The sequence below is a fragment of the Eleginops maclovinus genome, chromosome 10 (genome assembly GCF_036324505.1).
Source record: "Eleginops maclovinus isolate JMC-PN-2008 ecotype Puerto Natales chromosome 10, JC_Emac_rtc_rv5, whole genome shotgun sequence".
In the NCBI taxonomy this organism is placed as follows: domain Eukaryota; kingdom Metazoa; phylum Chordata; class Actinopteri; order Perciformes; family Eleginopidae; genus Eleginops; species Eleginops maclovinus.
This window is the reverse complement of record NC_086358.1, coordinates 9,420,748-9,446,345: the sequence shown is the minus strand read 5'-3', so window position 1 is coordinate 9,446,345 and position 25,598 is coordinate 9,420,748. Positions and strand designations below refer to the sequence as shown.

The following is a 25,598-nucleotide window of genomic DNA, read 5'->3' as shown; positions in this document are numbered from 1 at the left end:
AATCTTAGTAAAAGTACCTATAAGTTAATGTTAAATATTAAAAAAAACATAACATCATCATTTATTATTTTGTAGTATTAATCTGAATCTGCATGTAGTTACATTAGACAGATGTTATAGCCATCATACAATCAATCATAATCAATCAAACATACAATTCATAATTTCCATCAGTGAATTTTTCATTTAAATTGAGTTTGATCTTGATTATGGAAAATATGAACATGAATATTATTGTTATAAACATTAATGTAAAGATGTAAACAACAAAGCTGTAGTACACAAGTTAAAAGCTGTAGAATTCAATCTTATGCCACACATTTCCCTGAGCCAATCAGATCGCGCTCCACCTGTCACCCCTGGCGTATTTTGAGACGTCTCGACCAATCAGGACGAGCAGAGCTCCTCGTCACGGCGAAATCAAAGTTGTTGTAGAGCGGAGGAAAACCGGTGTATGAGAAGCTGTGGACAAAACCCACCGGCAGCGGCTACTGGATAATTTCTCCCGCTGAATTCATCTTTATCGGTCTTTTCTGTTCTGAATGACAGTCTAAAACCAGTCAGACGACGCACCTGTTTAACGGAATATCTTGCAGCACCGGGGAAAGATGACTTGACAGTTAAACTGGCTCTACCTCGACTGCAGCGATGTATTAAAACCTCTGCGTGAATACTTCCCCCCATTCCTCTGTCACGGTGGACTTATCAGTTTTGCTGTTGAAGGAAACGACATGACGGAAATCAGCGAAAAGGAGAATGAACCACAAAACCGGGACCTTCACCGAACACAGGCTCGAGAACCCAGCCAACAAGAATCAAAGGTACCAACACACCTGTTCCCTTTTGCAGTTTCCGTTCATTTAACGCATACCAAACATATATGTGGTTATTAAGACTAATGCAAGGTTTTCTCGAGTTCAATCTATCAGTAAAGCACGTGAAATCGTTTATATTCTTGTATATTTTGGAGTGATTTGCTTTGGTGTTGAATCCAAATTGTTTCCTGCATTACTGAGTAAGGTGTCTTCGGTTTTGCAAGGCTAATTCTGGAGTGGTTGGATGTCTTGCATAACAACTGTAAGCCGCTTTAATAGCCGCTTTAATTCTTGTAACTACCCTGACCTCAAAGTGAGCAGAGGGCAGAGATTGTGTGTGTGTGTGTGTGTGTGTGTGTGTGTGTGTGTGTGTGTGTGTGTGTGTGTGTGTGTGTGTGTGTGTGTGTGTGTGTGTGTGTGTGTGTGTGTGTAAGATAACTACAAGTAGTGTTTATGCTGTGAGGTAGTTTTTGGTTTTTGATTTAAGGAAGACATCAATAATATTGTACATGCAGTAAATGTTGGAGGTATAGAGTTATGAGCCTGTGCCTTTTGTATCCCTGAATCCGTTATCTTGGAAATGGGGACCATTACAAGAACCAGGTTTGCAGATGCATGGACAGAATAGATGCCAATTAATTTCACTATCATCCCCATCTTTTAAATATTTGTTCTGCTTGAATACCAGATTTGATTCAAAGACATTAATTCAGTAGTCTCTGAAACCGTCTTGCATCCTGAGTTCATATTTCAATCATTGTGTTGGATCACAAGACTATCTGCTTTCTGTATGGTCAGAGAAAGGACCAAGCCTTTTTGATTTACCCACATGGAATTCAAATAAATGAATAAAGATTATCTTGCATAGTTAAGGACTGCTTTAAATTATTTGTCAAATTGCATTGTTAATCACCTCACTTCTTAGCCTATAGGCTTCTTAAAGAGTTAATACCTGCTCTAAGAATTACCCCTGCCATAACCCCCCTGCGAGGGAGATTACTAACATCATTGACGAACAAACATAACCTCCCTGGCTCAGGTAAATGTATGTTAAATGAAAGCCTCTTATGTTGACTTAGGAAGGAAAGCATTACCCACCTTAATGCATTTATCCTGTTAGCAGGAGTGCATACCCCTAAACACATTTTAGATCAAACAAGCCCAAACCACCAAACACAGTTTTTCCCGAAGCTTTTGGGGGAAGTATTTGACTTGTTGTTGCTGTTTGATCTTAATGACAAAAACTGGAGCTGAACTTCAAAGTGGGAGAATAAATTCTCACTTACAGTTCTGACTTGACCTAAATATCCTACAGCACTTGTGTTGTTTTTTTTAAATGTTAAAATGTGCTTTAATTGCGGCAGTAATCACCAACAACAAATCCCATTATGGTTGGCTTTTGTTGGTCATCACCACAGGGACCTGTTACAAGCCTAGCAGGACGGGCCCCTTGTTGTTTCTATTTGACTATACAGACACACACAATGGATGGCGGGCGCTGGGTTGCTTCGTGAATTTACGAGCCTATCAGCTAGCAGATGTTTGCTGTGTCTTGCTGTGGGCTGGGTCATAATTCACACAAATGGTGGTCCAGACAAAACAGAACAGGGAGGAAACAATCCTCCGTACTGCGTCAGCCGTGGAGCTCTGTGCTTGCCAAGCTGGCAACAGTGACCGCTCAACATCCCTCAGAAAAAAGAATGAAGGGGGAAAGGAAGATTAAATGTGTGTTACAACCACAGGGTCTCTTTTCTGCCTAAGGGTATCTCTAGAGCTTCCCTTCTTTCTGCCACTCTCCATATTCTCACTTCTATAGCCTACTGTATTATTTCACAACTATTCAAACCCTTTGCTCTCCCTCTTCTGCCTCCCTGACTGTCTCTCTCTCAGTTCCTCCGAGCGCCTCTCTCTGCAGTCTTTCTCATCTCTTCATCAGCTCCCTCTCCCTCATCTCTCACTCTCCTCTCCCTCTCTGTCCCCCGACAGTCCCTCGGCTCTGAGTGTTTATAACAGTGATAAGTGGGCCTACCAGCTTTCTAGAGTGCTTCTAATAGATGCTGTGACAGAGAATGAATAGTTATTCACCCCCTACACCTACGGGCAAGGTGATGGCTCTGAAACTATTATTATTCCTCTCTAATCACTCGGAGCGCATGCCATTCAAGTGTTTTTCATCTAGTGGTACTACAGTAGCCATGGTAAAGTAGATGACGACTTACGAAAGACAAAACAATGGTTAAAGGAATACATTTACGTTTTGAAAAATCAGCCTATCCACTTTGACAAGAGTTAGATGAATTTGATACCACTCTTTGTCCGTAGTGTCTTAAATTATATTTATGAAAATGGTAGATGTACAGTTTTTGCTTGCTTTGAGTTTAACTTCATTAACTTTAACCCGGCTGCTGGCTTATTATGAGATTTTAAAACGGGAAAACCAAAGAGGACACAGTCTCCCTGTTTTTCACAATACATTTTTGTTTATATTATCCACACAATCAATGACAAAACATTTTTCTGGGGCCAAGACCAGTAACTTTTGGTGAAACGTGTTCGCAGTAGGCAAATGTAGTTACTTTTGGATGTCTCGCGGCTAACTGTGGTCAATCTTCTGTCTTGCCATTATAAATAACTTTTTCCAAAAGAATGAAGCATTAGAGGAGTAAATAAGAGCTTAGCTGAAAATCTTCTGCCTCATAAACTTCAATTTAACAGACAGCGGGTGTAAATGCCTATAATGCAAAGTGGAACTGTGCCCTGGTCCGCGCGGCCTCCACTTAACACATCGCTTTCTCAGCCGGCACAAAGACGTTTTTATGAGATGAAATGATGGAACTGGTCTTCTTCTGACTTTGTCCTTCACACTCAGAGCTCTCCTTATCATCTCCTTTTGTCTCTCTCAGTTATTATTTATTTCTCCCTCCATTTATGTATTCCATTTCTCTGTATTATTGACTGTGGCCCAGTTAAATGAAACCCAACACCTTGTATTTTTCCACCTGCTCTTCACCGCCTTTTGTCTTTGTCCATTAACATCTCCGATTCCTCTTTGCTCTCCTACGTTGTCCTTTTTCACCATAGCTCTAGGCGCCTCGCTGATGATGTGCTTGAGAGGATGACGGTGATTTAAGAAAAGGATAGCCAGCAAGAAGTCATGACAGGAATGACAGAAATGGAGAGAAAGAGAAAGTACACCTGTTGGGGGAAAAAGGCTTGAAAAGGAAATATGGAACGGCAAAAAAAGAAAGAAGAGAATACCAAATGATTACAACCAAAAGAGGAAGCGTTATGTAAGCAATTGTCTGACGGGTAACACAAGACTAAAGTGGCGAGTGCAATCATTTACATCTTTTGTGATTTAACACTCAACATGACTTTGATATTCTCGTTTAACCTCTGAATTGTTGTCTCAAATGGTAACTGAACTTCCTCAATGGGTTTTTCTGATGTGCTCTAGCATGTGTCTGTGCCATCCTATTATCCTACGGTGTAGAGGACATGAATGTACTGCGTATACCTCATGTTTGTTTCCTCTGTATCTCTGTGTGCAGGAGGATACATCACTCACTTCTGTCAGACCATGATATGTTTGTGGCTCTCCCGAGTCCAGCCAGAATGATTGACTTGTACTGCAGACCTTTGAAGCAACTATAATCTGCACAGAAAACAGATAAAGGGTTACAGAAAGAGATACAATGATGGAGAATGGAAGAGATTGATATTAGGAAAGACAGACATAATGGCACATCAATACTGTTTTATCATTCAATGCAAACCAACTTTTTGTACAGTACAGTGTCAATGCTGAGCTGATGTATCTAATGTTGACCCAGCACTGCTTGGATTGATGATGATTGAATTACTGCCCTTGATTGAGTTCTGAAATGCTGCTGAAACAGCAGATTCCCACGTGCAGTGTCGGGGTAAGAGCAGAGTCAGGAGGAAATAAGTGCGGTCTTTATTTAGTCCTTTTTTTAGTACTGACCTTAGATTTGGAGAGGTTGGACTTCAGAGGTTGTTTTGTAAAAGGAAAAAGCTGTTTAATATAATCGACTGGAAAAATATAGTGCTGCAAGACTTTTTAATGCATCAACAAATAATCATACAAAGCTTGAGTTGCTCAACAACTATGATGCAACTTTAATGTCAGCCCTTCTTGACCGCACTGATGGTAAGATACTGCGGCTAGAGTAACATTAGACAATTAAAGTTTCAGAACATAGACTTGACTTTCTCTCCACTGTGGTTTATGAACTAAATAAATCTTGTCTGAGTTTCTCCTTTACATTTGTCCTGAATAATCATGACTGAATCTACCTAAAAGTCGTAAAAGAAGGTCTAAATATAATGATTACTTCTTTAGTCCTTTGGTGTGGGACTATGCAACACACCTATACACTGAAACTGATATTCAGTACCTTCGCATTTAAAATAGTACATAAAACAGGATATCATTCACTTTTCTTACTTTATGGTATTTGGTGTTTAGGGTGTCTCAAATCAAAATCAGATATCATCAATAACCAACACGTCAGAATTCTAAAGCTTCATACTCGAGATCAAAACATAATCTTTGTGTGTGTTCTGAGACCAAACAGCCTCTTGGGAAACCAAATTGCTACGAGGACTCCGAGTTGTTCTTTTGCCATTGTTTGAAAATCCAAGAGCCGTCATGGCAGTCACCTAATGTTTACAGCAAAGGCTCTCTATGCGGGTAAGCCTTTTTTAACGGCTGGATTTGGAAATGGAAGCTTCTTTTGCTGCACGCTCAGACAGCCAGCCTGTGAGCTGGCAAAGTCTCTGCGAGAAAGAAGCTCACAGATCACTTTGAAACAGCCCTTCAAACCACAGCCAGATATCAGGAAGCCACACACAGAGCCTAGACAATGAGAGGGAATAATTGACATTGGTTCACACCATTTATTTCACCTGTGATATCACGTGAAGTACAATAGATCCCAGAGACACCTCTGGTCCTTAAGGTTCATTTTAGTTTCCCTTCACATCTGGCAAATCTTTATTTAGTCTCTGAGTTATAATTGCCTTTAACTCTTGAGTAAAAACATTTGAAATGAGAGTAGTTTATTTTATCAACGCACTAAAAATCAAGAGAATAGTGACTAATCTGATGAAGCAACCTAAAACTAAGATACAAAGTTAATTTCATTACATCTAAAGTAAATATCTGAGCTGTTTTGCACTGTTATAGGAAGTTTTCAGTTTGTTCCGAGCCCTATACCCAGCATTGCAGCTTGTGCAGTGAAGCGTTACAACTTTCCAGTTGCACAAAAGGTCATTTCAGTACAGAACGCAGCTGGAACCATGCCTAATGAGGTCTCCTTTAATTTAAAGCTCGGGTCACTGCAAGAATACGGGCAAAGTTAATCAGGTTTCTGTGTTTTCAGAGATACTTTTAATATCATGAGCAGCTAGTGATGTCCTGAGAAAATAAAACAATACACTGGGCATGTTATGTGCTGAGTTGGCAGAAATTGGGGAGTAGGGTTTTACTCTTAACTCTTTTTACTCTTACTAATGCAGAATATTTACATTTTTACTTTCTTAATCGTACTTGGAAACTCAATGTTTTTCTACACTGATGATAGATGTGATGCCAGTTCCATTTTTACTTTTCAAATTAGTTTTACATTTGGCGTTTCAGCTTTTTTTGGATCCGTAATCAGTCATCAAAGTTGTTTTTGGAAACTGTTTTCAAAGTTTCATAATTGTTTGATTTAGCTGCATAGCTGTCCACCTACACACTTAGTGAGGGCAGGAGACCGTGTTTAAAATGAGAGACGGAGATTGTGTTCAGGTTAAGAAAGTTTAATCGTCTTTCCTGAAGATGGCAGTCAATAAGCTGAGACCGTACAGTGTGTGCTTAAAAGCATAACCACAGTCAAAACATTATTACATAAGTGTGAAACTCAAAAACTTGTCTATATGTAGAACTCTTAGCTTTTTATAAAGCTATCGTCTGACTGCACAACCCCTGAGATGTAAAAAAAAAAAAAAGGCCTGGTAGTTGGGATTGGGTTATAGTAGTGGCAGCAGGAGGACTTTTCGCCTGTCACAGGCATCTTGGGTGAACACCCAACTCCCCCCCCACACCCACACCCACACACACACACACACACACACACACACACACTTCTAAATCATTAATTTTTCCAGGCATTGCTCACAACAGCCTATTTATAGAAGCCTTCACCAAACATCCCTGTGCTCTGTGCTCACTTTCAAACGGCCGCAGAACAAGGCTGAGACGTCTGCTCTGTTTCCACTGTACCATTTGTCTGTCAGTGGGGTGAGAGAGAAAGGCCCTGGTGCATTGGGCTTTCAAAGACAAGGGGCGTTGGTGGTGCTGGTGTAGTATTTTTCACCCTAAATCCTCTCATAAGTTCCTTTTATCTTCCTTATGTTATTCCTATTTTTTCCTTGCATTCTCTGACTGTGTTCATGCTTTTTCTTTTACTCTTTGCTTCATCTTCATCCTCAAACATCCATCTGCTGTAGTACACCACTTGCACTGTGATGAGCTAATTACCGTCAGTAGTTGAGTGTGATCGGTCTCTAGATCTGTAATCCATAAATAGACTTTTACAGAGCAGAAATATACTGTATGAGCATTCATTAGAGCCTGGCTTCTGATTTATCTTCTGGAGATGCTATAGGATATAGGAAAGCCTTTTGCTCTACATTATGCTATACAATCACACATAATAACCATAGTCTGAATATATTAAGATTATAACAAATAGCCACACATAAGTAATACGAGGAACGATGAAGGATAGACGTGTCGTGATGCTCTGCAGCTCCCAATTTGAGAAGCTTGGCAGCTCCCGAATAATGATTTTGTTGCATTAGGACTGGCACTGTTCTGTGGATTTGTTTAGTGCCTTCTCTCAATAGAGCTGCCTGAATGCTTAAAGTCCTCAGGTTAAACTCTGGTGTTATGGATTGATTAATTCAAGATTCCGTTAAAAGGCATAGGCTCTTGCAAATACTGCCTTCCCCAATTACAATGAGCCCGATTTCCTATGTAGTTCTTGTAATTACTCTAAGGTTTTCATACAAACTATTGAGCAACTAGACAATAAGAGCTGGCCATGGTCCTGACTGTGAAACTTTACTTCACATACATCTTTCATTCAACTTTATTGCCAAAAACTGCATTTCACAAGATGACATTTGAACACATAACTTCATCTTTGCCCATTACACATTTTTACTGAATATATATTCATGTAACTTTTGTTCTAATGGCTGTTAGCTCTGCTTTTAGCTTAGCAGGGCTGTGTTGCCTTCTGGCTGCTAACAGCTAACATTAACTAGCCCACCTCCTGACAATTTAAACATGGAAAGTATTGATACAATGAATCAATAGTCACAGAGGCATGCAATTACAAGGAATCAGACAACTAGGCACCATTTCTTAACCGGAATCCCTGTCACTAGCATAGAAATCAACTGTGTGGAAATACTGCTATAGATTTGAATGCAAGTTAAATTTTGTGAATACTGAAGCAAATCTCAATATGAAAGTCCAATTTTCATGATTAGTCAACCCTTTAAAACTATTAAAAAATATATTTGGCATTAATTCAGTTTGTATTCTCTTATCTAAAGATTAGTCTAGTTTCTTTAATCTGTGTGAAAGCTTAGGGAGGTGTATTACGCTTTGATTATCGGTCATGTGGTACGTTGTTGGCGCCTAAAGAAATTGTTTTTCTTTCCCCCTGGAAATGAAGCAAAGGCAGGCCTTCACCACAAAGAAGATTAACAAAGTCAGACAAGTTAAAAAAATCTAATAGAGGCGAACATCCATTACCGAATGGGCCACCGGTCGAGCCAAGAAAAGGCCATTAGGGAAAGCATGGACTCAGCTCCCTGTAGAAAACATTTACGAGAGGCACTCGCTAATGGGTCAACAGCGAGACTCTTTCATCACTCAAACTAATTGGCATCTGTGAATCTGAAGCTTAAGGGAGAAAAAGAGGAACCTGCTCGATGCTATTGATCAGGTGGATGAAAAAATGTCAGACTTTTTGCTACACCACTAATGCCACAAAATAAACCAATCTATGAGCTAATCTAATTTAGAATCAGTAGTCTGTATATAACCCCGGTCGCTAACACAGTGAGCTAATGAGCTTGGTGTAAACTGAGGAGATGATTTTCTTAGACCTATTACATACCTCGCCATCGTTCCCTAGGCAATTTTCTTGATGTATGAGAACACAGAGGTTACTATTTCAATATATTGGATCCAATCGCGACTAAATCCCCATAATTGTTTGTCATTATCCATTCCTCGTTATTGTAGCCAAGAGCACTGGACGGCAAGCATGCGGGAATGGAGGCAGACAGAGTGAAAGATAAACACTGTGTTTGCCGCGCATCACTGACTGCACTAAACGCGAATGTGCAGGCCGCTCAATAAAACCAATCAAACGTGAATTTTAAGGTGTATTGACTCGCCTGGATTCGCATGGGATGGCAAATCTGTGATCCAAGGAAAGAAGAGGGGAAAAAGGTTGAAGATGGAAGAGCAGAAGCCAGCCTGGCAGGGCAAGGACAGTCAGAGGGTAGAGCTAAGAGACTGTTAACAGACTGATTTCTCAAACACTGCACAATCGCCTCGAGCAGGACAATTTCCTCCTTGCCTTTGTCACTTTTATTGTTTCTGCTTTAAACTTTCCCTTATTGCTTTATATAATGTCACTCTAAAAAGAAAAGATGGAGTCCAAGTGGTCATCAATGATCACTTTAGGACTTAAAGCCCCTGGCCAAGTATTTATCATTAACATTAAACCATCACTGTGTGTGTGTGTGTGTGTGTGTGTGTGTGTGTGTGTGTGTGTGTGTGTGTGTGTGTGTGTGTGTGTGTGTGTGTGTGTGTGTGTGTGTGTGTGTGTGTGTGTGTGTGTGTGTGTGTGTGTGTGTGTGTGTGTGTGTGTGTGTGTGTGTGTGTGTGTGTGTGTGTGTGTGTGTGTGTGTGTGTGTGTGTGTGTGGTTTAATCATGTTGAATGACAGAAGCCTGGAAACATAAATAACACATTTTGATTCAAGTGTTGCCAATTTCTGATTAACGCATCAAAGCTTTCATTGATCTGAGCCAAGCCCAATTCTAAGCAGTGAAACAATAAACAAAAACACATTCATAGTACGTGTGTTGCATGAGGAATAAACACAACTGTCCATATTGTGGTAGACTGTTTTAGGTAGTTTTAAAGACTTTTTGCAGGCTAAATGAGGTTCGGTGGGTGTGTTTTTTTCAATCAATATATCATTATTCCTCTGCAACAGAAACACACATTAACTTAGGGAAATTAAGAATATAATCATTGTGTAAATACTGATTTACTTTGTAGTCCAGTGTGACTGTCATGTTATTATGTTTTCCATATTATTGTTCATGCATTTATTCTCCATTACTGTATTAACCAACTGCCGGTAGTTTCCCACTAGCTATAGAACAATACCCATGTAGTCTGCATAAGACACACAGGGTGAACCTTCAGAACTGGTTTGAGCCAGTTCTGCTTCCTCTATTTTGTATCTTGTATTTGTGAAGATAAGGACAAAGAATCATCTCTACTCACATCCCTGCACCTACTCACACCAGATAATACGTGATCATGTTGTACAACTTTGAAATTTAATAAAACTGTTTGCAAGGGAGCCCACGTCGGAGTGGGCTGAGTCCAGGTGAAGAGCTTACAACTCTAAGACCCTGACCGGACCCCCTTGTATTATGATCCTTTTAGTAAACAGCGCTATGTTTGGAGCAGGAGGTTAATCATTTATTGCCTCTAAACCCAACAACATATATCTTGTAACTGGTTGTTATTGACATATCCTTCATGTTTACCTTTATCTTGTTTGTCTTTCAGTTGCAACGGTTGAAGCGCTCCCTCTCCTTCAAGTCAGTAATGCGTAGCAAGAGTATGGACAACTTTTTCCAGCGGAACGGCGAATCCCGCCCTGCCTCAGCCCTCATCACTTCACCTACAGCCCTGCCGTGTCCTCCCCCCATCTCCGAGTCCCCTCTGGCCTATGAGCGCTCTCCGTCCCATTCCCCGTCCGCAAGTCCCAACCTCTCATTGTCGTCCCGCTCACCTTCCATGAGCCCCTCACTGTCTATGCCCTCCAAAAACCAGCTAAAGTCTCCGGTGCAGCCGGTCAAAACCCACTGTTTCCAGGAACACGTCTTCCGCAGGCCCACCAGCTGCCAGGGATGCAAACATATGATCCAAGGTAGGTCAGTGGTTCTGGACACAAGGTCTTTAAAAATGCAGAGTTAGGTTGATTGTGTATACTTTTGAATGCTTAGACATAAGGTGGAGGCAAGCATATTTATCATGCAGCTCCAGGAAAAAAATTAAGAGACCACTCCAAATTGTTCTTACATTTTTATCTCTACATGTATGGCAGCCATTCCAGTGTTTATTGAATTTCAACACAGGGAAAAATTGTCAGTATTTTATGGAAGACAATAAAAAAAAGGAATCATTTAACTCAAAGACATAGCTATAAATAATAAAATAAGAGAAAATGATAATGCTGAAGTGGTCTCTTAATTTCGCGGCTGTATTTCTAACCAGAATTCAGTTAAACCTGTCTGATTCAAGGCGCTTTCTTAAAAATGTGCAAAGATATCGGTTAAAAATAGGCTGAGTGTAACATCGGCTTTGAAGGTGTTTATTTGGTTTATTTGCTGAGGTTTGAACACTGGGCATTCTGCCACTTCATCCAGAAATAATGACACACGTTCTGTTTGTGGTGCTCAAATGATTAAAGATTGTAACTCAGGAATCCACAAATCTTACTGCGGATCGTTGGCAAGGGGTCTATTTCTTCAGCAAAAAAACGTCCCAGTAAAAATGATTGACTGCAAGTGTGGAAGTCCAATCTTGTCTTTTGTGGCTCCCATGGGAGTTGTATCTGCTTTTTTTTTACAATTGGTGTGCTGACGTTTCTCAGCAGTATACCTTTATGTTTAATCGCATACTTCTTCTTTTTACTTTTATAATGTACTGCAACTGCTCTTATAACCCCTATGGGTTGCTTACTGACAAAACTGTTAGGCCTTTTGAACGTACCTGAAAGCACATTGATCAGTCGCAATGAGATCATTACATTTTCATAATCTTTAGCTGAGACTGTTTAATAAAATCAGTGATTATTAAATAGTGTGTATTTAACATTCTTGACCTGGTCAAATACCGGCCAGTACACAGGTAAAAAGAATATACAACAAGTGGCGTGGATGTCAATACTGATGTTTGTACAGCAGTTTATTTAATACTCACAGTGTGGGTTTCACATGTGAGGAACAAATCTGACACTTCAATTTTCTTGCTAAAATAAACTTGGTAAGAAAAGTATTTTTAAATGTCTCAAACTCCTAAAAGAAGAGAAGACCTTCACAAACCACAGAATGCTCACCTTCACTCCTCCATTTCCATCACACTCTCTGCACCTGTCATTGCTGTTTGTGGTATCCTTAATGTGTTGCTGGTAATAGAAATATTGACAGCTGTGTTCAGTCTACCAAGAGGTGTTAAAAGGAGTTTTCTGATGTCCATGCAGGTAACTCCAAACAGGGGTTGCGCTGTCGAGCATGCAAGCTGGCGACCCACCTCTGGTGCTCGTCGGAGCTCTCCCAGCAGCCCTGTAATGGAAAGGTAAGAACACCACATCCCAGACTGACTTACTTTAACCTCACTACCACAAACTATTCACCTTTTATGAAGCTACTGTAACACTTTACTGCCCACAAAAAAATGTATATATTTCAAAGTTTCTAGCTCTTGTCTGGCAGCGATATGACACCCAGAGATATGTGGTCTTCGAGTGTGAACAGGGGTGTGAATCTTTGAGAGGCGAAAATAACCATTAAGTAGCTGGATCTGCTACCTGGTTATTGAGACAGCACGGAAATATGTGTAATCAAAATGATATTATTAAGTCATCTACTACATTAAAGAGTTCATAATGATTAACCTCAAATGCATCACACTTAACTGAGAGTGCAGACCTCCGCCAAATTTTGCCATGAAAAATAATTGTTGTATCTGCAACGATTCGGATGTGCTCCAAAATGAAAATGGTACTTTTTTGTGTTTTCATGTGTCACTGGGTAGATTTCTTAGTCCTGCTGACCACCTGAATAAACAAGCCAAACCAAAAGTTAGCATCCTTGTGGGGAGTTAATAATCATGGTTTATGATCGGAGATTTCTATTCGTGAACCCTCCATGACTTTTCAAAGGGAACACTAGCTCCCTTAAAGATAAAGCTCTAATATGACCACAACACGCATAATCAGTGTTCAGGGTGGCTTTGCAGGAATAGTAATATTAAATTCAATGCTTCCTTTTTGCTTTGCACATTTGCTTGCTGCAGCTCTCCTCCCAAACCTGACTGACCATGGTCAAAAATGTTTTTTTAAATAGTTCAAGACATTTTTATATTTGGTGTATTTGTTTGTCAAATGTACTGGATATGGATGTGATCTGAAAGCCATAGGTTATAAATGGAACGTGGGTTGACCATGGCTTTGCCAGGTAGACTAACTTGCTGTGAAATGTGTGAACAGGTAGCGCTCGGATCACTTATCTCGTGTCTAAGAAAAGCTAAAGCAGAGCAGGACGACACTGATGAAGGGTCTGTGGCCAGGTCCCAACATTTTGTCACTCAGCCTTTTTGTCCGTCCTCCTGCATGTGCTGCTCTCCTCACGCAACGCTCTCTTCCTCTCTCCTCTCTTGTCTAGTTGCAACATTTCCTTCCTCCCCTCAAGGTTTCAAGGTTTCAAGATTTTCACAACACAGTTGGAAAATCAATATCTCTCTGTACCAGCTGGTCTGGCTAATTCAGTGTGAAATTCAGTGTGTTTGAGGCACACACAATCCCTGGAGGATATGACACGGAAGGCTCTCGCCAAGCCTTCGGTGGTGTCCTTTTCCATCACTGCACACTCATCAAAGCAAGGATTAGGCCTTTCACTGAAACTGCATGGAGGTCGAGGCTCCTTCTCAAACATCGACATACCTCTAGGTTCAGGAGCCACTGACTCTCAACCAAAGTGTGTCATCCAAAGCTTTTGTGCGCTAAAAGATGCTTCTAAAATTTCCCCAACAGTATATTGTATCTCAAGTGCTGTAATTGCTCAGGTGATTTTTATTCATTTATGAAGTTTATCATACATATTTTAATGAAACCGAAATAAAGGAAATGCTTTTGGCATTTTCTTTGACAACAATGTAATTCCTGTGTTTGATACAGTCAGACCCTTGGGATGACTTGAGGCCAGAGCTGCGTATTTGCTGCAGGCAGAAGAGAGAGCCGAGAGGAGCATTATACGTAGTAAATACTGTATCATTGCTGTGTGGGTTAACTAGCAGTTGTGGAAAGTTAGTAAGTACACTAATTTAAGGACTGCACTGAAGTACACTTTTTGGCTATTTATATTTCAACTAACTTTATTTTATTTTGGGCTCTCTTTCTTCTCTTTCTTCACTTCACTACATTTATACTACTGTGTTTAGATAACCTTTTACATATGGCTCAAACTGCAAACGTCTCCATCTCACAAACACATTTTTGTCTTCAAGAGCCTTGATTGAATATAAGTAACCCCATGAATTTAGCATAATAATGTATTCACACTCATTTCTAGAAAATGTTCGATAAGAAGTTGATTTGTTTAGATTACAGGTTAAAATAATCCCACTAGACTAAGAGATCTACATATACAAGTGCTAAAATGAGCCTCAGCTTAAATGTATCATTAGAATACTGCAGGTGAATGAATAGATAAGGCAGAAATGTTTTATTATATCCTTTGCTTTGGGCTTGCCCTGCCAGCTGAGCTACTGGAGCGCTCAATATTTTGTAATATCAATGGGCAACAAAATAGACCATGTTCCTACATTTGGGTACAGTTTAAATGCAGGTATTTTACCTAAAACCAAGTTCCTTCCACCTCTAGTAATTCACAGCAAACCATCAAAACAAAAACTAATGTGAAATAACTGGCAAAAAATAAGTATGTGAAGGGTGGAAGTTAAAAATATAAAAGGGAAATCAATGACTGCTGTTCCTCTGACTCTCTCGTTACCCGTTTGCTGAGTGCACCCGTATATGACTGATTGCTTTAAAATACCTCCAGATCCAAGCAGCTGAAAATGACTTTGGATTCCCGACAACATTTCGCTAATCAATGTTAATTAGACTTAAAGATGTATTACCCTTTGATTAAGGAAAAGGGCCTGCTGAGCGCTGCACAAAATAATTGCTTCTGCAGGAAAGATTTACACTCGTACCCATTTCATCCGAAATTACAAGAACTGAACAAAGAGGGACATTCCAGCTTCTCATTTCTCTATAACTGTCCAGTCATGCTCCACAGTCATCATTTCTAATATGTTGATCTGTAGTGGAATGGTAGTGGTACTATAGGATGTTTCAAGATTGTTTTGCTGTTGTGTTGTCTATGGTTTATTCTTTTTTTAATTGTATTTTTGTTTGTATTTCTGTTTCCTGGAATAGACTTCTTGACAAACAGATGAAAACTGGGGTCATTATATAAATATTTCCAAGTGATTTGAGTTGCAACTGTTGGTCAATTGACAGGAAAGTTGGCTATTATTTATGTGATACCAACTGCTGCCTTTTTTTCTAGTTCATATCACTGTCAATGGAGTATTTTTTATTTTAAGAAAAACAAATGATAATCGATGAATTGAGAAAATAATTAGCAGATTAATCAATGATGAAAACATTATCGTGTGCAGTTTTACTTTAAAAGTAACCTACTATACTCTTTTATATATGTCCAGGATATATACAAAACATGTCTCTGAAGTGTTTGCCTCGAAATACCAAACAGATCATGCATTATAGCATGCCATAAACCCCTCTGTTTCAGCCCTAGAATGTGCTGTATATCATATTAACTCTACATCAGATACAGTATGTTGGTTAATTTGAATATGTAAAGACCAAAATATGAATATATTAGAATTGAAGCATCACACTGTTGAGTAATGTTTTAGCACTGAGATTCGTGCAGTCTTTCAAAGTAGAGGTGATGTTTGAGTTGTGTGTGAAGGGAGATAAAGGAGAGATTCTGGGCAAATTCTTGTCTGTCACTCCTGAACAGCCATCACACTCCCTCCAAACCTTAGAGCTATGTTTCACTTCTAGACGACTTTTGTGCTTTTCAGAAGCTCTACACTCACAACAGCTGTCGGATCGTCATGGCACTCATTTTGCTTGCTTTCTTTTCTTCTATAAATATATTCCTTTATTTTGTCTTTCAGAAACTTTCACACACCCTCATACAAAATGTTCCAAACCTCATCTACTTCCTTTCCTTATTCAACATTGAGCAATATGACCTGATACCACAGGCCAGAAGAGATAAACCCTGAATACATGTAGCATTTTTCTGATGACATGTTATTCCCAGCATGTACCGCGTTCTATACAACCAATGATAAAAGATGCAGAGATTAAAAGCAGAGATACCTTCTTTAAAAAGCTCTTCTATTTCGGGAACACAGGACCGATTCATCACAGCCTCTGTCGAAAACAGGACTTTTATCTTTCAGACTGATGAGTCATGTTCTGCGGCTAAACATATTTTTCTTGCTATATAAAGAAACAATCGCATAGCAAAGTTGTTTTTCTCCAGATCTACAATTTGACAAAGACAGATCTCTGTGGTGCCCTAATACCCAGAACATGGATGGATAGCTTGAAGGCAGAGAGGAAAAAAAAGTTTTGTCATACTCCATTAACCGTAAAGACGTGTTCGGGGATATTTCTCCTGAAGCTGCACGTTAAAGCTAATGGTGAGTGTATTATTGCCACCATTAGTCGGCAATAAAATGCTCATAGATCACATTCGCAGATCCACCATTCAAGTTTCAAGATGAAAAGGTTATTATCTTACAGTTTATTTGCATCATAAATCACCCTCTTCCTCCTACAGTCCATAAACTGAAGAATAAAACACAAACTGGTGTAAAAATTACACTTTAGACATCAAACTACTACAGTTGGCAACATTTCAGAATTTACTGTCAATGGCAGGCTGGGCATTCGCAGTAAAAATGAGGGACATTGCGCTTAAAATGGAGACCGGGTCTCAGCTTTAAGCAGATGTATTGGTTTCAAAAGCTTAAAAGGCAGATTTACCGTCCTAACCTTCACTGTATTTAAATCATATTCTAGCATAGAATAATTGTAGCTGGATTATCTTAAAAGCGTTGTCTGTCCGTTGAACATATGTACAGAGACATGTGTTGTTCTAGCTCTTCCCTGCCTAACTCTGTTGCAAATCAGTTGCAAAGTACATGTGTTTTTGAGCATTTGGATTAGACTTTTAGGTTTGTGCTTGGTTATAATAGTTTAAATTTATTGTCAAATGGCAGAGTAACTTGAAGCATCCAGTAGTCACAGTTAATTGTAACAACAGCTGTCAGCTCAATATTGTGGAGTAAAAACTCTGCCTCTGAAATGTAGACCAGGAGCAGTACAAAGGTAAATGTAAAATGTAATGCATATAATTAAATCCAAGTCAAGTAAAGTAGTTATTTGTCCTTAATGAAAGTATGTTGGACTCAAAATATCTTTATCAAAGTCATTTGTATGAGATTTCAGATGAACTGAAATACTGATAGAACACAAAGAGCTTTTATCTCACAAACTGTAGGCCCATGCCTTCCAGATCAAACCGCACAGGTATTGTCTTACAGCAAATATTACCCTGATCTGCCCTTTGTCTTTTTCTGCCTCAAGTAACATTTCTCCTTCCCCTGTCCTCCCCCTCCTTCGTCTCTGTGTCTCCGCCGGCTTCTCAGTCAGGAGCCTTCAAGAGAAACTTTAGCTCCCCTCTGATAACCGCGGACACGCTGGGAGTGGTCAGAGAGGCTCCCGCTGCTCAGGGTGAGTGATGGAAACCCTGGATGATTTCTCACAGCATCAAACAACCAAAATCTCAGAGTGACTAATCACTGTGTCTGTGGCCTTCGGTCCTCTATACCTGACATGAGATGTCCATGTGTGTGTGTCCGTTTATACTGTCTGCCATAAAACTGCACATGTGTGTCCCTGTGTCTGTGTGTAGAGGCAGATAATAGCAGTGTTGACCCTGTGTATGAGGCGCTGCGCTATGGGACGTCGCTGGCTCAGTTGAGCCGCTCCAGCTTCAGCAGTATCTCAGAGTCGCCCTGTGACGAGGTATAATAACAGACATAAATTCCATGTCATTTATATAAATTCATGTAGACATTAATCATACAGGAATATTGCTGACTTTGCTGACTTCATTTCTCTTCCTTATGCTAGGAGGAAAAGGAACTGCAAGACAATCTAGAAAACCAGCCGATCGCTGAAGAGGAGCACATCCCAGGAAGTGAGTCAAGTTATTTGCTTTTGAATTTGTAACTGATAAATGTCTTGGCAGCTTTCGTGACCAGTGTGTGTCTCTTTTTCAAATGTGAACATCAATGGTTTCTCAAAATTAGTTTGCCTGTTCTGGGATACTCTAGAAACAAGTAGAGCAAAATGGCTGACTTCAGAGGACCCATTCCCATTAATGGTTCATATTTAGCTAACGGAAACACAACGACTGTTGTAAGTCAATGCAAACATAGTACGTTAATGTAAACAAAACCCCTTAAACTCAACACCCTGTAGCTCAGTATAAATACTGAAAGGCTCTGTAGGAAAAGGTTCACATTTTCAAAATGGGCTTGTTTGCTCTTATTTCCGAGAGGTACATGAAATGATTCCTTCCACTTTTATGTTTACTTTAAACAAAGCTTCTAGCAGCGGCCAGTTAGCTTAGCTTTACAAAAAAAAAACTGGATTGTTGATGTGCAGTACACAGGTCATTAAATTGAATCTCACTATAATTAAAACATTATATCTCATTTAATAATTTGTAAACAAACAAGATATAATGGGAAACTGTAGGGGTAGGTTTTGTTACTTTTGCACAGAGATGCGCAAGTTTCAAGGCTACATGCTAAACTAAGCTAACCACATGCTGGCTTTTAATTTATGTTTACCTTAGAAATTTGGCAGTGGAAGCGAGCTTCTCATTTAACTTGAAGCAAGAAAGGTAGGCATTTCCCCAACAGTTGAACTCTAAACAGATTGGTTCATCAATCTTTTAAACAGTTCAGTGCTGAGTCTGAGTATCAGTCCATTCACAGGAATCCTTTTAGAGGATACTTTTTATTTATTATAAAGTACATATGGTGAGATCCTCTCCACAATGTGACACTACTGGGACTAAATGTGAGAGATATAGTAGGTACAGAGGAGGTGTGTGTGTGTTCTCTCCACACTCTTTAACCTCTCTGTCTTTAGTCCCAGGAGAAGGGATCATCTCTGTTTGTACTGCTGCCACTTTGCAGTACATGACCTTGATTTCTGTCTTCCATCTGTTTGTCGCTAAGTGACCTCTCTGTGTATCCCTCACACTTTTTTCTTTCTCTTGCACCTGTACTCTTTCTCTGTCTACATATGACCTTTCCTTATTTCATGCATATTGTCTTTCCTTCTTTTTCTCTTTTCTCTCTCTGTCTCTCCAGTGCTCACCCCTCCTGAAAGTGAGAAGGCTGATTCAGAAGACAGAGTCAGCCTGAAGGTGTGTAGTCAGCACTCTTCTCCTCTTCCTGCCCATTTTTCTTGGTCAAATTGCACTCTGTCAACTCCCTTCAAACTCTCCCTACATTTCACTTAAAGTCAGACTCCCACATGAGAAAGCAAACTAATAATATTGTTCCTCTCTGTCTATCTCTCAATATTCCTCCGTCCATTCAGACTCCTAAGAAAGTGGAGGTGCACTCCATCCACACATATGTGGCTCTCTACAAGTTCCTGCCTCAGGAGAAGAACGACTTGGAGCTACAGTCAGTCACATTTCTTTGCATACTGTACAGATTGTGTAAATGAGAAGAGAGAGGAGGAACTGTGTACCTGGTCATCATTTTGCTGACATTCACACGCCATCTGGCTCCTCGGCGGGAGGATCAGAGGGGGGTTGCAGAGTTTGGATCGGGAGGGGGGAGTGTGCTGGGAGGACGGGAAGGACAAACAGCTGCGTTGAGTGTGTTACATGAAAAAAAAAAAAGAATAGTCTTTGTATGTTAGTAGGTGCAGAGAACTGCTGAGTGTGTGGTGACACCCACCACTAATCTGGAGGATGCGTCTGTGCAGAAAGACAGCACAAAGGAGATACTGTTACATCGCAGAGCAGTCGAGTTTCCATTGAAATTACCAATGGCATGGTGGCATTTACAGTACTTCACATTAATTATGAAAAAGTTGTCATACAGGTATTTAGTGACATCATTAGTGTGTCAATATGTGTCATATTTTACTTACTTATTCACTTATTTATCTGTAAACCTGTTTCTTTGTCAACAATTATTTGGGGGAAATATTTGCTTTACTGTCAAGGATGGTCACCTCTCAAGTCTGTACACTTGATAGGAAGCTAGCTGTTTTCTTCTGTTTACTTTCTTTATGATGAGCAAGTGTTTGCTGGACGAAGCTTCCTATTTTACCCATAGACATCAGCATGAAAACAAAATGCTGTGAGAAATGCTTATATATATATATATATATACAGTGGGGCAAAAAAGTATTTAGTCAGCCACCAATTGTGCAAGTTCTCCCATTTAAAAAGATGAGAGAGGTCTGTAATTTTCATCATAGGTATACCTCAACTATGAGAGACAGAATGAGAAAAAAAAATCCAGAAAATCACATTGTAGGATTTTTAATGAATTTATTTTCAAATTATTGTGGAAAATAAGTATTTGGTCAATAACAAAAGTTCATCTCAATACTTTGTTATATACCCTTTGTTGGCAATGACAGAGGTCAAACGTTTTCTGTAAGTCTTCACAAGGTTTTCACACACTGTTGCTGGTATTTTGGCCCATTCCTCCATGCAGATCTCCTCTAAAGCAGTGATGTTTTGGGGCTGTCGCTGGGCAACACGGACTTTCAACTCCCTCCAAAGATTTTCTATGGGGTTGAGATCTGGAGACTGGCTAGGCCACTCCAGGACCTTGAAATGCTTCTTACGAAGCCACTCCTTCGTTGCCCTGGCGGTGTGTTTGGGATCATGGTCATGCTGAAAGACCCAGCCACGCTTCATCTTCAGTGCCCTTGCTGATGGAAGGAGGTTTTCACTCAAAATCTCACGATACATGGCCCCATTCATTCTTTCCTTTACACGGATCAGTCGTCCTGGTCCCTTTGCAGAAAAACAGCCCCAAAGCATGATGTTTCCACCCCCATGCTTCACAGTAGGTATGGTGTTCTTTGGATGCAACTCTGCATTTGTTCTCCTCCAAACACGACGAGTTGAGTTTTTACCAAAAAGTTCTATTTTGGTTTCATCTGACCATATGACATTCTCCCAATCCTCTTCTGGATCATCCAAATGCCCTCTAGCAAACTTCAGACGGGCCTGGACATGTACTGGCTTAAGCAGGGGGACACGTCTGGAACTGCAGGATTTAATTCCCTGGCGGCGTAGTGTGTTACTGATGGTAGCCTCTGTTACTTTGGTCCCAGCTCTCTGCAGGTCATTCACTAGGTCCCCCCGTGTGGTTCTGGGATTTTTGCTCACCGTTCTTGTGATCATTTTGACCCCACGCGGTGAGATCTTGCGTGGAGCCCTAGATCGAGGGAGATTAGCAGTGGTCTTATATGTCTTCCATTTTCTAATAATTGCTCCCACAGTTGATTTCTTCACACCAAGCTGCTTACCTATTGCAGATTCAGTTTTCCCAGCCTGGTGCAGGTCTACAATTTTGTCTCTGGTCTCCTTTGACAGCTCTTTGGTCTTGGCCATAGTGGAGTTTGGAGTATGACTGTTTGAGGTTGTGGACAGGTGTCTTTTATACTGATAACGAGTTCAAAAAGGTGCCATTAATACAGGTAACGAGTGGAGGACAGAGGAGCCTCTTAAATAAGAAGTTACAGGTCTGTGAGAGCCAGAAATCTTGCTTGTTTGTAGGTGACCAAATACTTATTTTACCGAGGAATTTAACAATTAATTCATTAAAAATCCTACAATGTGATTTCCTGGATTTTTTTTCTCATTCTGTCTCTCATAGTTGAAGTGTACCTATGATGAAAATTACAGGCCTCTCTCATCTTTTTAAATGGGAGAACTTGCACAATTGGTGGCTGACTAAATACTTTTTTGCCCCACTGTATGTACGTATATAAATCTTCTCATTGACCCTTTATTTGACCATGTTTGTTCCTCCAGGCCTGGCGACAGAGTTCAAGTCACAGATGACTCCAACGAGGACTGGTGGAAGGTAGGCTGCGCAAAAAATCTTAATAAAACCGTAACGTTCTAAATCTCCAGATTGCCTGTAAATACATATTAAAGTAACACACACATATGGACTTAAACTGGTCACACTATCATTTGAAGTTCCTATATTCAGAGCAGAACTGATCAGAGTGCTGAAGATCTGACTGATTAAAGGACAGCAGGTGTGGGTGTTAGCAGATCTTGTCTTTATTAAGAGGAAAAGAGGAAGATTGCCATCAGTGTTTAATGACGCAGCTGGAGATCTTAACCTTCAACTGCATCAGGACAGTCAGTTCTTTACATAAGTCAAACAACAGGAACATTTAGTACAATATTTCAATCAAATAGATTTAAAATGTCAGATTAAAATGTACTATTATACCACACATATTGTATGTAATATTGTATAATATATTGTTGAAAGTGATAAACACTGCAAAGCCATTAAATTACAGTAAAAACATCCCCTCCTAACGTAAACATGCCTTTGCTGAATGTGGACGAACCAACATCTGGACATGAGCGAAACAGCTTACTAAGCACCCAGGGGCTCTGCACACTCATGTGCCAGGCAGAGTGTCTGAAGAGAATAGAGGGGGATTAGGGCTCCACAACTGCAGATGCTTTTTGCTCTAGAAATGACATTGCCAATTAGGGAATAAAAACATTGTTCATATTTGTATATTTCAGCTTATTGTGTTGCCTAATTTAAATTCCATTGTGTTACTATGATATAAATGCTATGCAAATGTAGGCAAACGGCCAAGTAAACAGAGAAAAACCTCAAAGAGCGTATGCTACATCGAGGACCGCAGTGGCAGCTGCCTGCGTTGGGTTTGTGTTGAGACTTAAACAAGCACACGATGGAAATACTGTAGTTCCTTTTCGTCAACAAGGCAGCAAATTATATTAGCTTATTATGACAGTAGTCGGCATCATGCATTATTGCAGAACAGGCAATTAAATGCCTTTTTTTCCCATTTTAGCCACAAACTAACTGAAAAATCTATGTTTAACTATGTACATGTTGGGGTGTGTTTACCAGGGGAAAAGCAGAGACAAGGTGGGATTGTTCCCGGCCAATTTTGTGCAGCGGGTCCGCCCTGGTGAGCGTGTGTGGAAGGTCACCGATGGTTTCCACGGCAACAGAGACAAAGGCCAGATGACTGTAAAAGAGGCCCAGGTGAGCACACATCTTTCCTCTCACACACACACACACACACACACAAAGACACACACATGCTGGATACCTTTTTTAATGTATGCAAATGCATGCAGAAAAATGCTGATATTATAGAGGACAGCATGATATGGCTTCCAATGCAGCTTGCTTTTTTCGCCTCAGTCCACAAACTCTCTCTCACAATACTGAATGTGACTTGCTCCTCCTCCTCCTCTCCCTCCTGCTCCATCCCCACCTCCCTCTGCAGATCTGTGTGGGGAAGAACGAGGAGATTGACGGTTTCCTCCGGCTGAGCAGCGGGAAGAAGAGAGGCCTCGTCCCTCTGAAGTATCTGTTAGAAATATGACGGCTTCTCCTTGACCCTCAGTTTGATAAAGAAGTTCACAATGACGACGGAGGAATACTCAGGAGTGTTTACCCAACACCTCACTGACCGCAAACCACCCACCTCCAACACCTCCAAAAAGTGGCCGTAAATTAGCAGCTGAAGTGAGGAAGACCCCACAACTATGCTTTTTTACTGCAGAAGCTTTTAAGACTTAAAGGAGGCGGGGAGGGAGGGCTACTTTTCTTGTAGCACAACTTCACTTTGTGTGGTTTTATACACACTCACAACAGAAATGTAGCATCATGTTGAAGAGGACAGTGTGTAGGAAGTCTGGCTACCTCACTAGCCATTTCCATTGGTCACCCGTCGATTGGACCTCATTTCTATGATGTCAAGGCGCGTCCAAGCCTTGTAAGTCTCCATTTCACTGTTTGTGTAGAGAAAAACAAAAGAGATTGTGAAAGATCGTAGCTGTTTATTATAGTGGCTGGTGCAATACTTTTTGGTTGTTTCAAAAAAACCTTTAACAGTCAAGTAGATTCACCACGTCGATCCTGTTTTGTATGTGCAGACTGCAGCAAGGCTGGATTTACGATGTGTGTCCCTCCTGCTCCGAATACAAAATGATTCAGGTAAAACATCTTGTGTTAGGAAAACATTTAAAAACAAAGTCTTCTCTGCTACATCTAGGTCACATGAAAGTCACATATCACACACGTATTTCAGACTGCTCTCCAGTGATTGGATTACTGTACATTTTTTTGCTCTTCACAGCTCCAATGTGACAAATGCCTTGCATGCACCTCTGGGAGCTTTTACACGCACTTCAATGACTCTCTACACACACTCTAACACACATTGATTTCTTTAAGTTAACACTGTCCCATGTAACTTTAAAATCAAACAAGAGTTCCTGTCATGATATCGTCAGCATTGTTTATCTCTTTTGTAAAGTCCTGTAATATTCGCTGTCCGGTTGTGTACTACAGCGTGACAATGGTGTGCTGTCTTTACTGTCTGATGTTTTACTTGCATGGAAGAGCAGAGCAAAAAGGTCATTCAGGATGATGGATGAAAAACCAAACTTAGTGTTATTTTTTAAAAAGAAAGAGGGTAATGAAGCCTTTTCAAACGTTCTGTCTCACAGTAGCCATGTCCCAAACTGTTAAAAAAGGCTGAATTTTCCAAGAATGGCTTATGTTTCTCCCAGCACACATGCTTACTTTGCATTATTCTGAGGGACTGTTATTGTGTCTGTTATTTAAGGTGAGAGACAGCAAAACATCACCACGCATCACTTGATTTATTGCTGTTTCATTATAAACCACAAGACAGTGACGAACTGCCTTGACTGCGGCAATAACTGTAAATAAAGATGACAGTATTTGTAAATATCCTTATGAAGATACTGAATATATAATCATTCTGAATAGCGCTCTGATAAAGAGGTTTGCAGCTATCCAGCTAAGGGCATTAACCTCACAGTTATAAACAACAGGAGATCATTATTTATTGTATCCCACTTAACTATGTATGCATCTCTTTGCTCAATTAACACCCAGCCCTGTCAGCACAAATCTGTTCAAATACTATGCACAACAGTTCTAGTCACTCACTTTATTTTGTACTCCAGCGTAGCCACACATGTGTCTGTATATTCCAGAGCTTTTGCCAAGATTTGAATTTGGACTCCAGCTTTTACAAAGTGTCCATCCTTGGATCGGCCTGCACCATGCTACTCCTGGACATTACCTTACCGGCTAGAACCAAGGGTGGCTCAGGATCCATATATTACCCAGGGTGATTTACCTTTCTCACCTCAATGCACACTACCAGGCTAGTTCTTTGCATGGCTAGCTGCTTTTTGATCCTCACATATCTCAATAAAGTCAGATGAACTG

At 40.2% G+C, this 25,598-nt stretch overlaps 1 protein-coding gene across 4 annotated transcripts; it reads left to right on the top strand.

The window, feature by feature from the left end:
- Positions 1 to 453: 453 nt before the first annotated feature.
- Positions 454 to 25,566, top strand: LOC134870948 (SH3 and cysteine-rich domain-containing protein 2-like). 4 transcript variants are annotated; one of them, XR_010166621.1, is made up of 13 exons: positions 454 to 821; positions 10,716 to 11,079; positions 12,415 to 12,509; positions 17,694 to 17,778; positions 17,960 to 18,072; positions 18,181 to 18,247; positions 19,434 to 19,489; positions 19,666 to 19,754; positions 22,136 to 22,187; positions 23,232 to 23,369; positions 23,617 to 24,108; positions 24,269 to 24,329; positions 25,361 to 25,566. XR_010166621.1 is itself a non-coding variant. In XM_063893491.1 (11 exons), exons 1-11 carry the CDS (start codon positions 732 to 734, stop codon positions 23,713 to 23,715), a joined length of 1,248 nt encoding a protein of 415 aa, XP_063749561.1. In that variant the 5' UTR covers positions 454 to 731; the 3' UTR covers positions 23,716 to 25,089. The 4 variants fall into 4 exon arrangements, 1 of the variants encoding a protein (XP_063749561.1); XR_010166620.1 differs by having other exon boundaries at positions 23,617 to 24,329; XR_010166619.1 differs by lacking the exon at positions 25,361 to 25,566 and having other exon boundaries at positions 24,269 to 25,089.
- Positions 25,567 to 25,598: the final 32 nt, after the last annotated feature.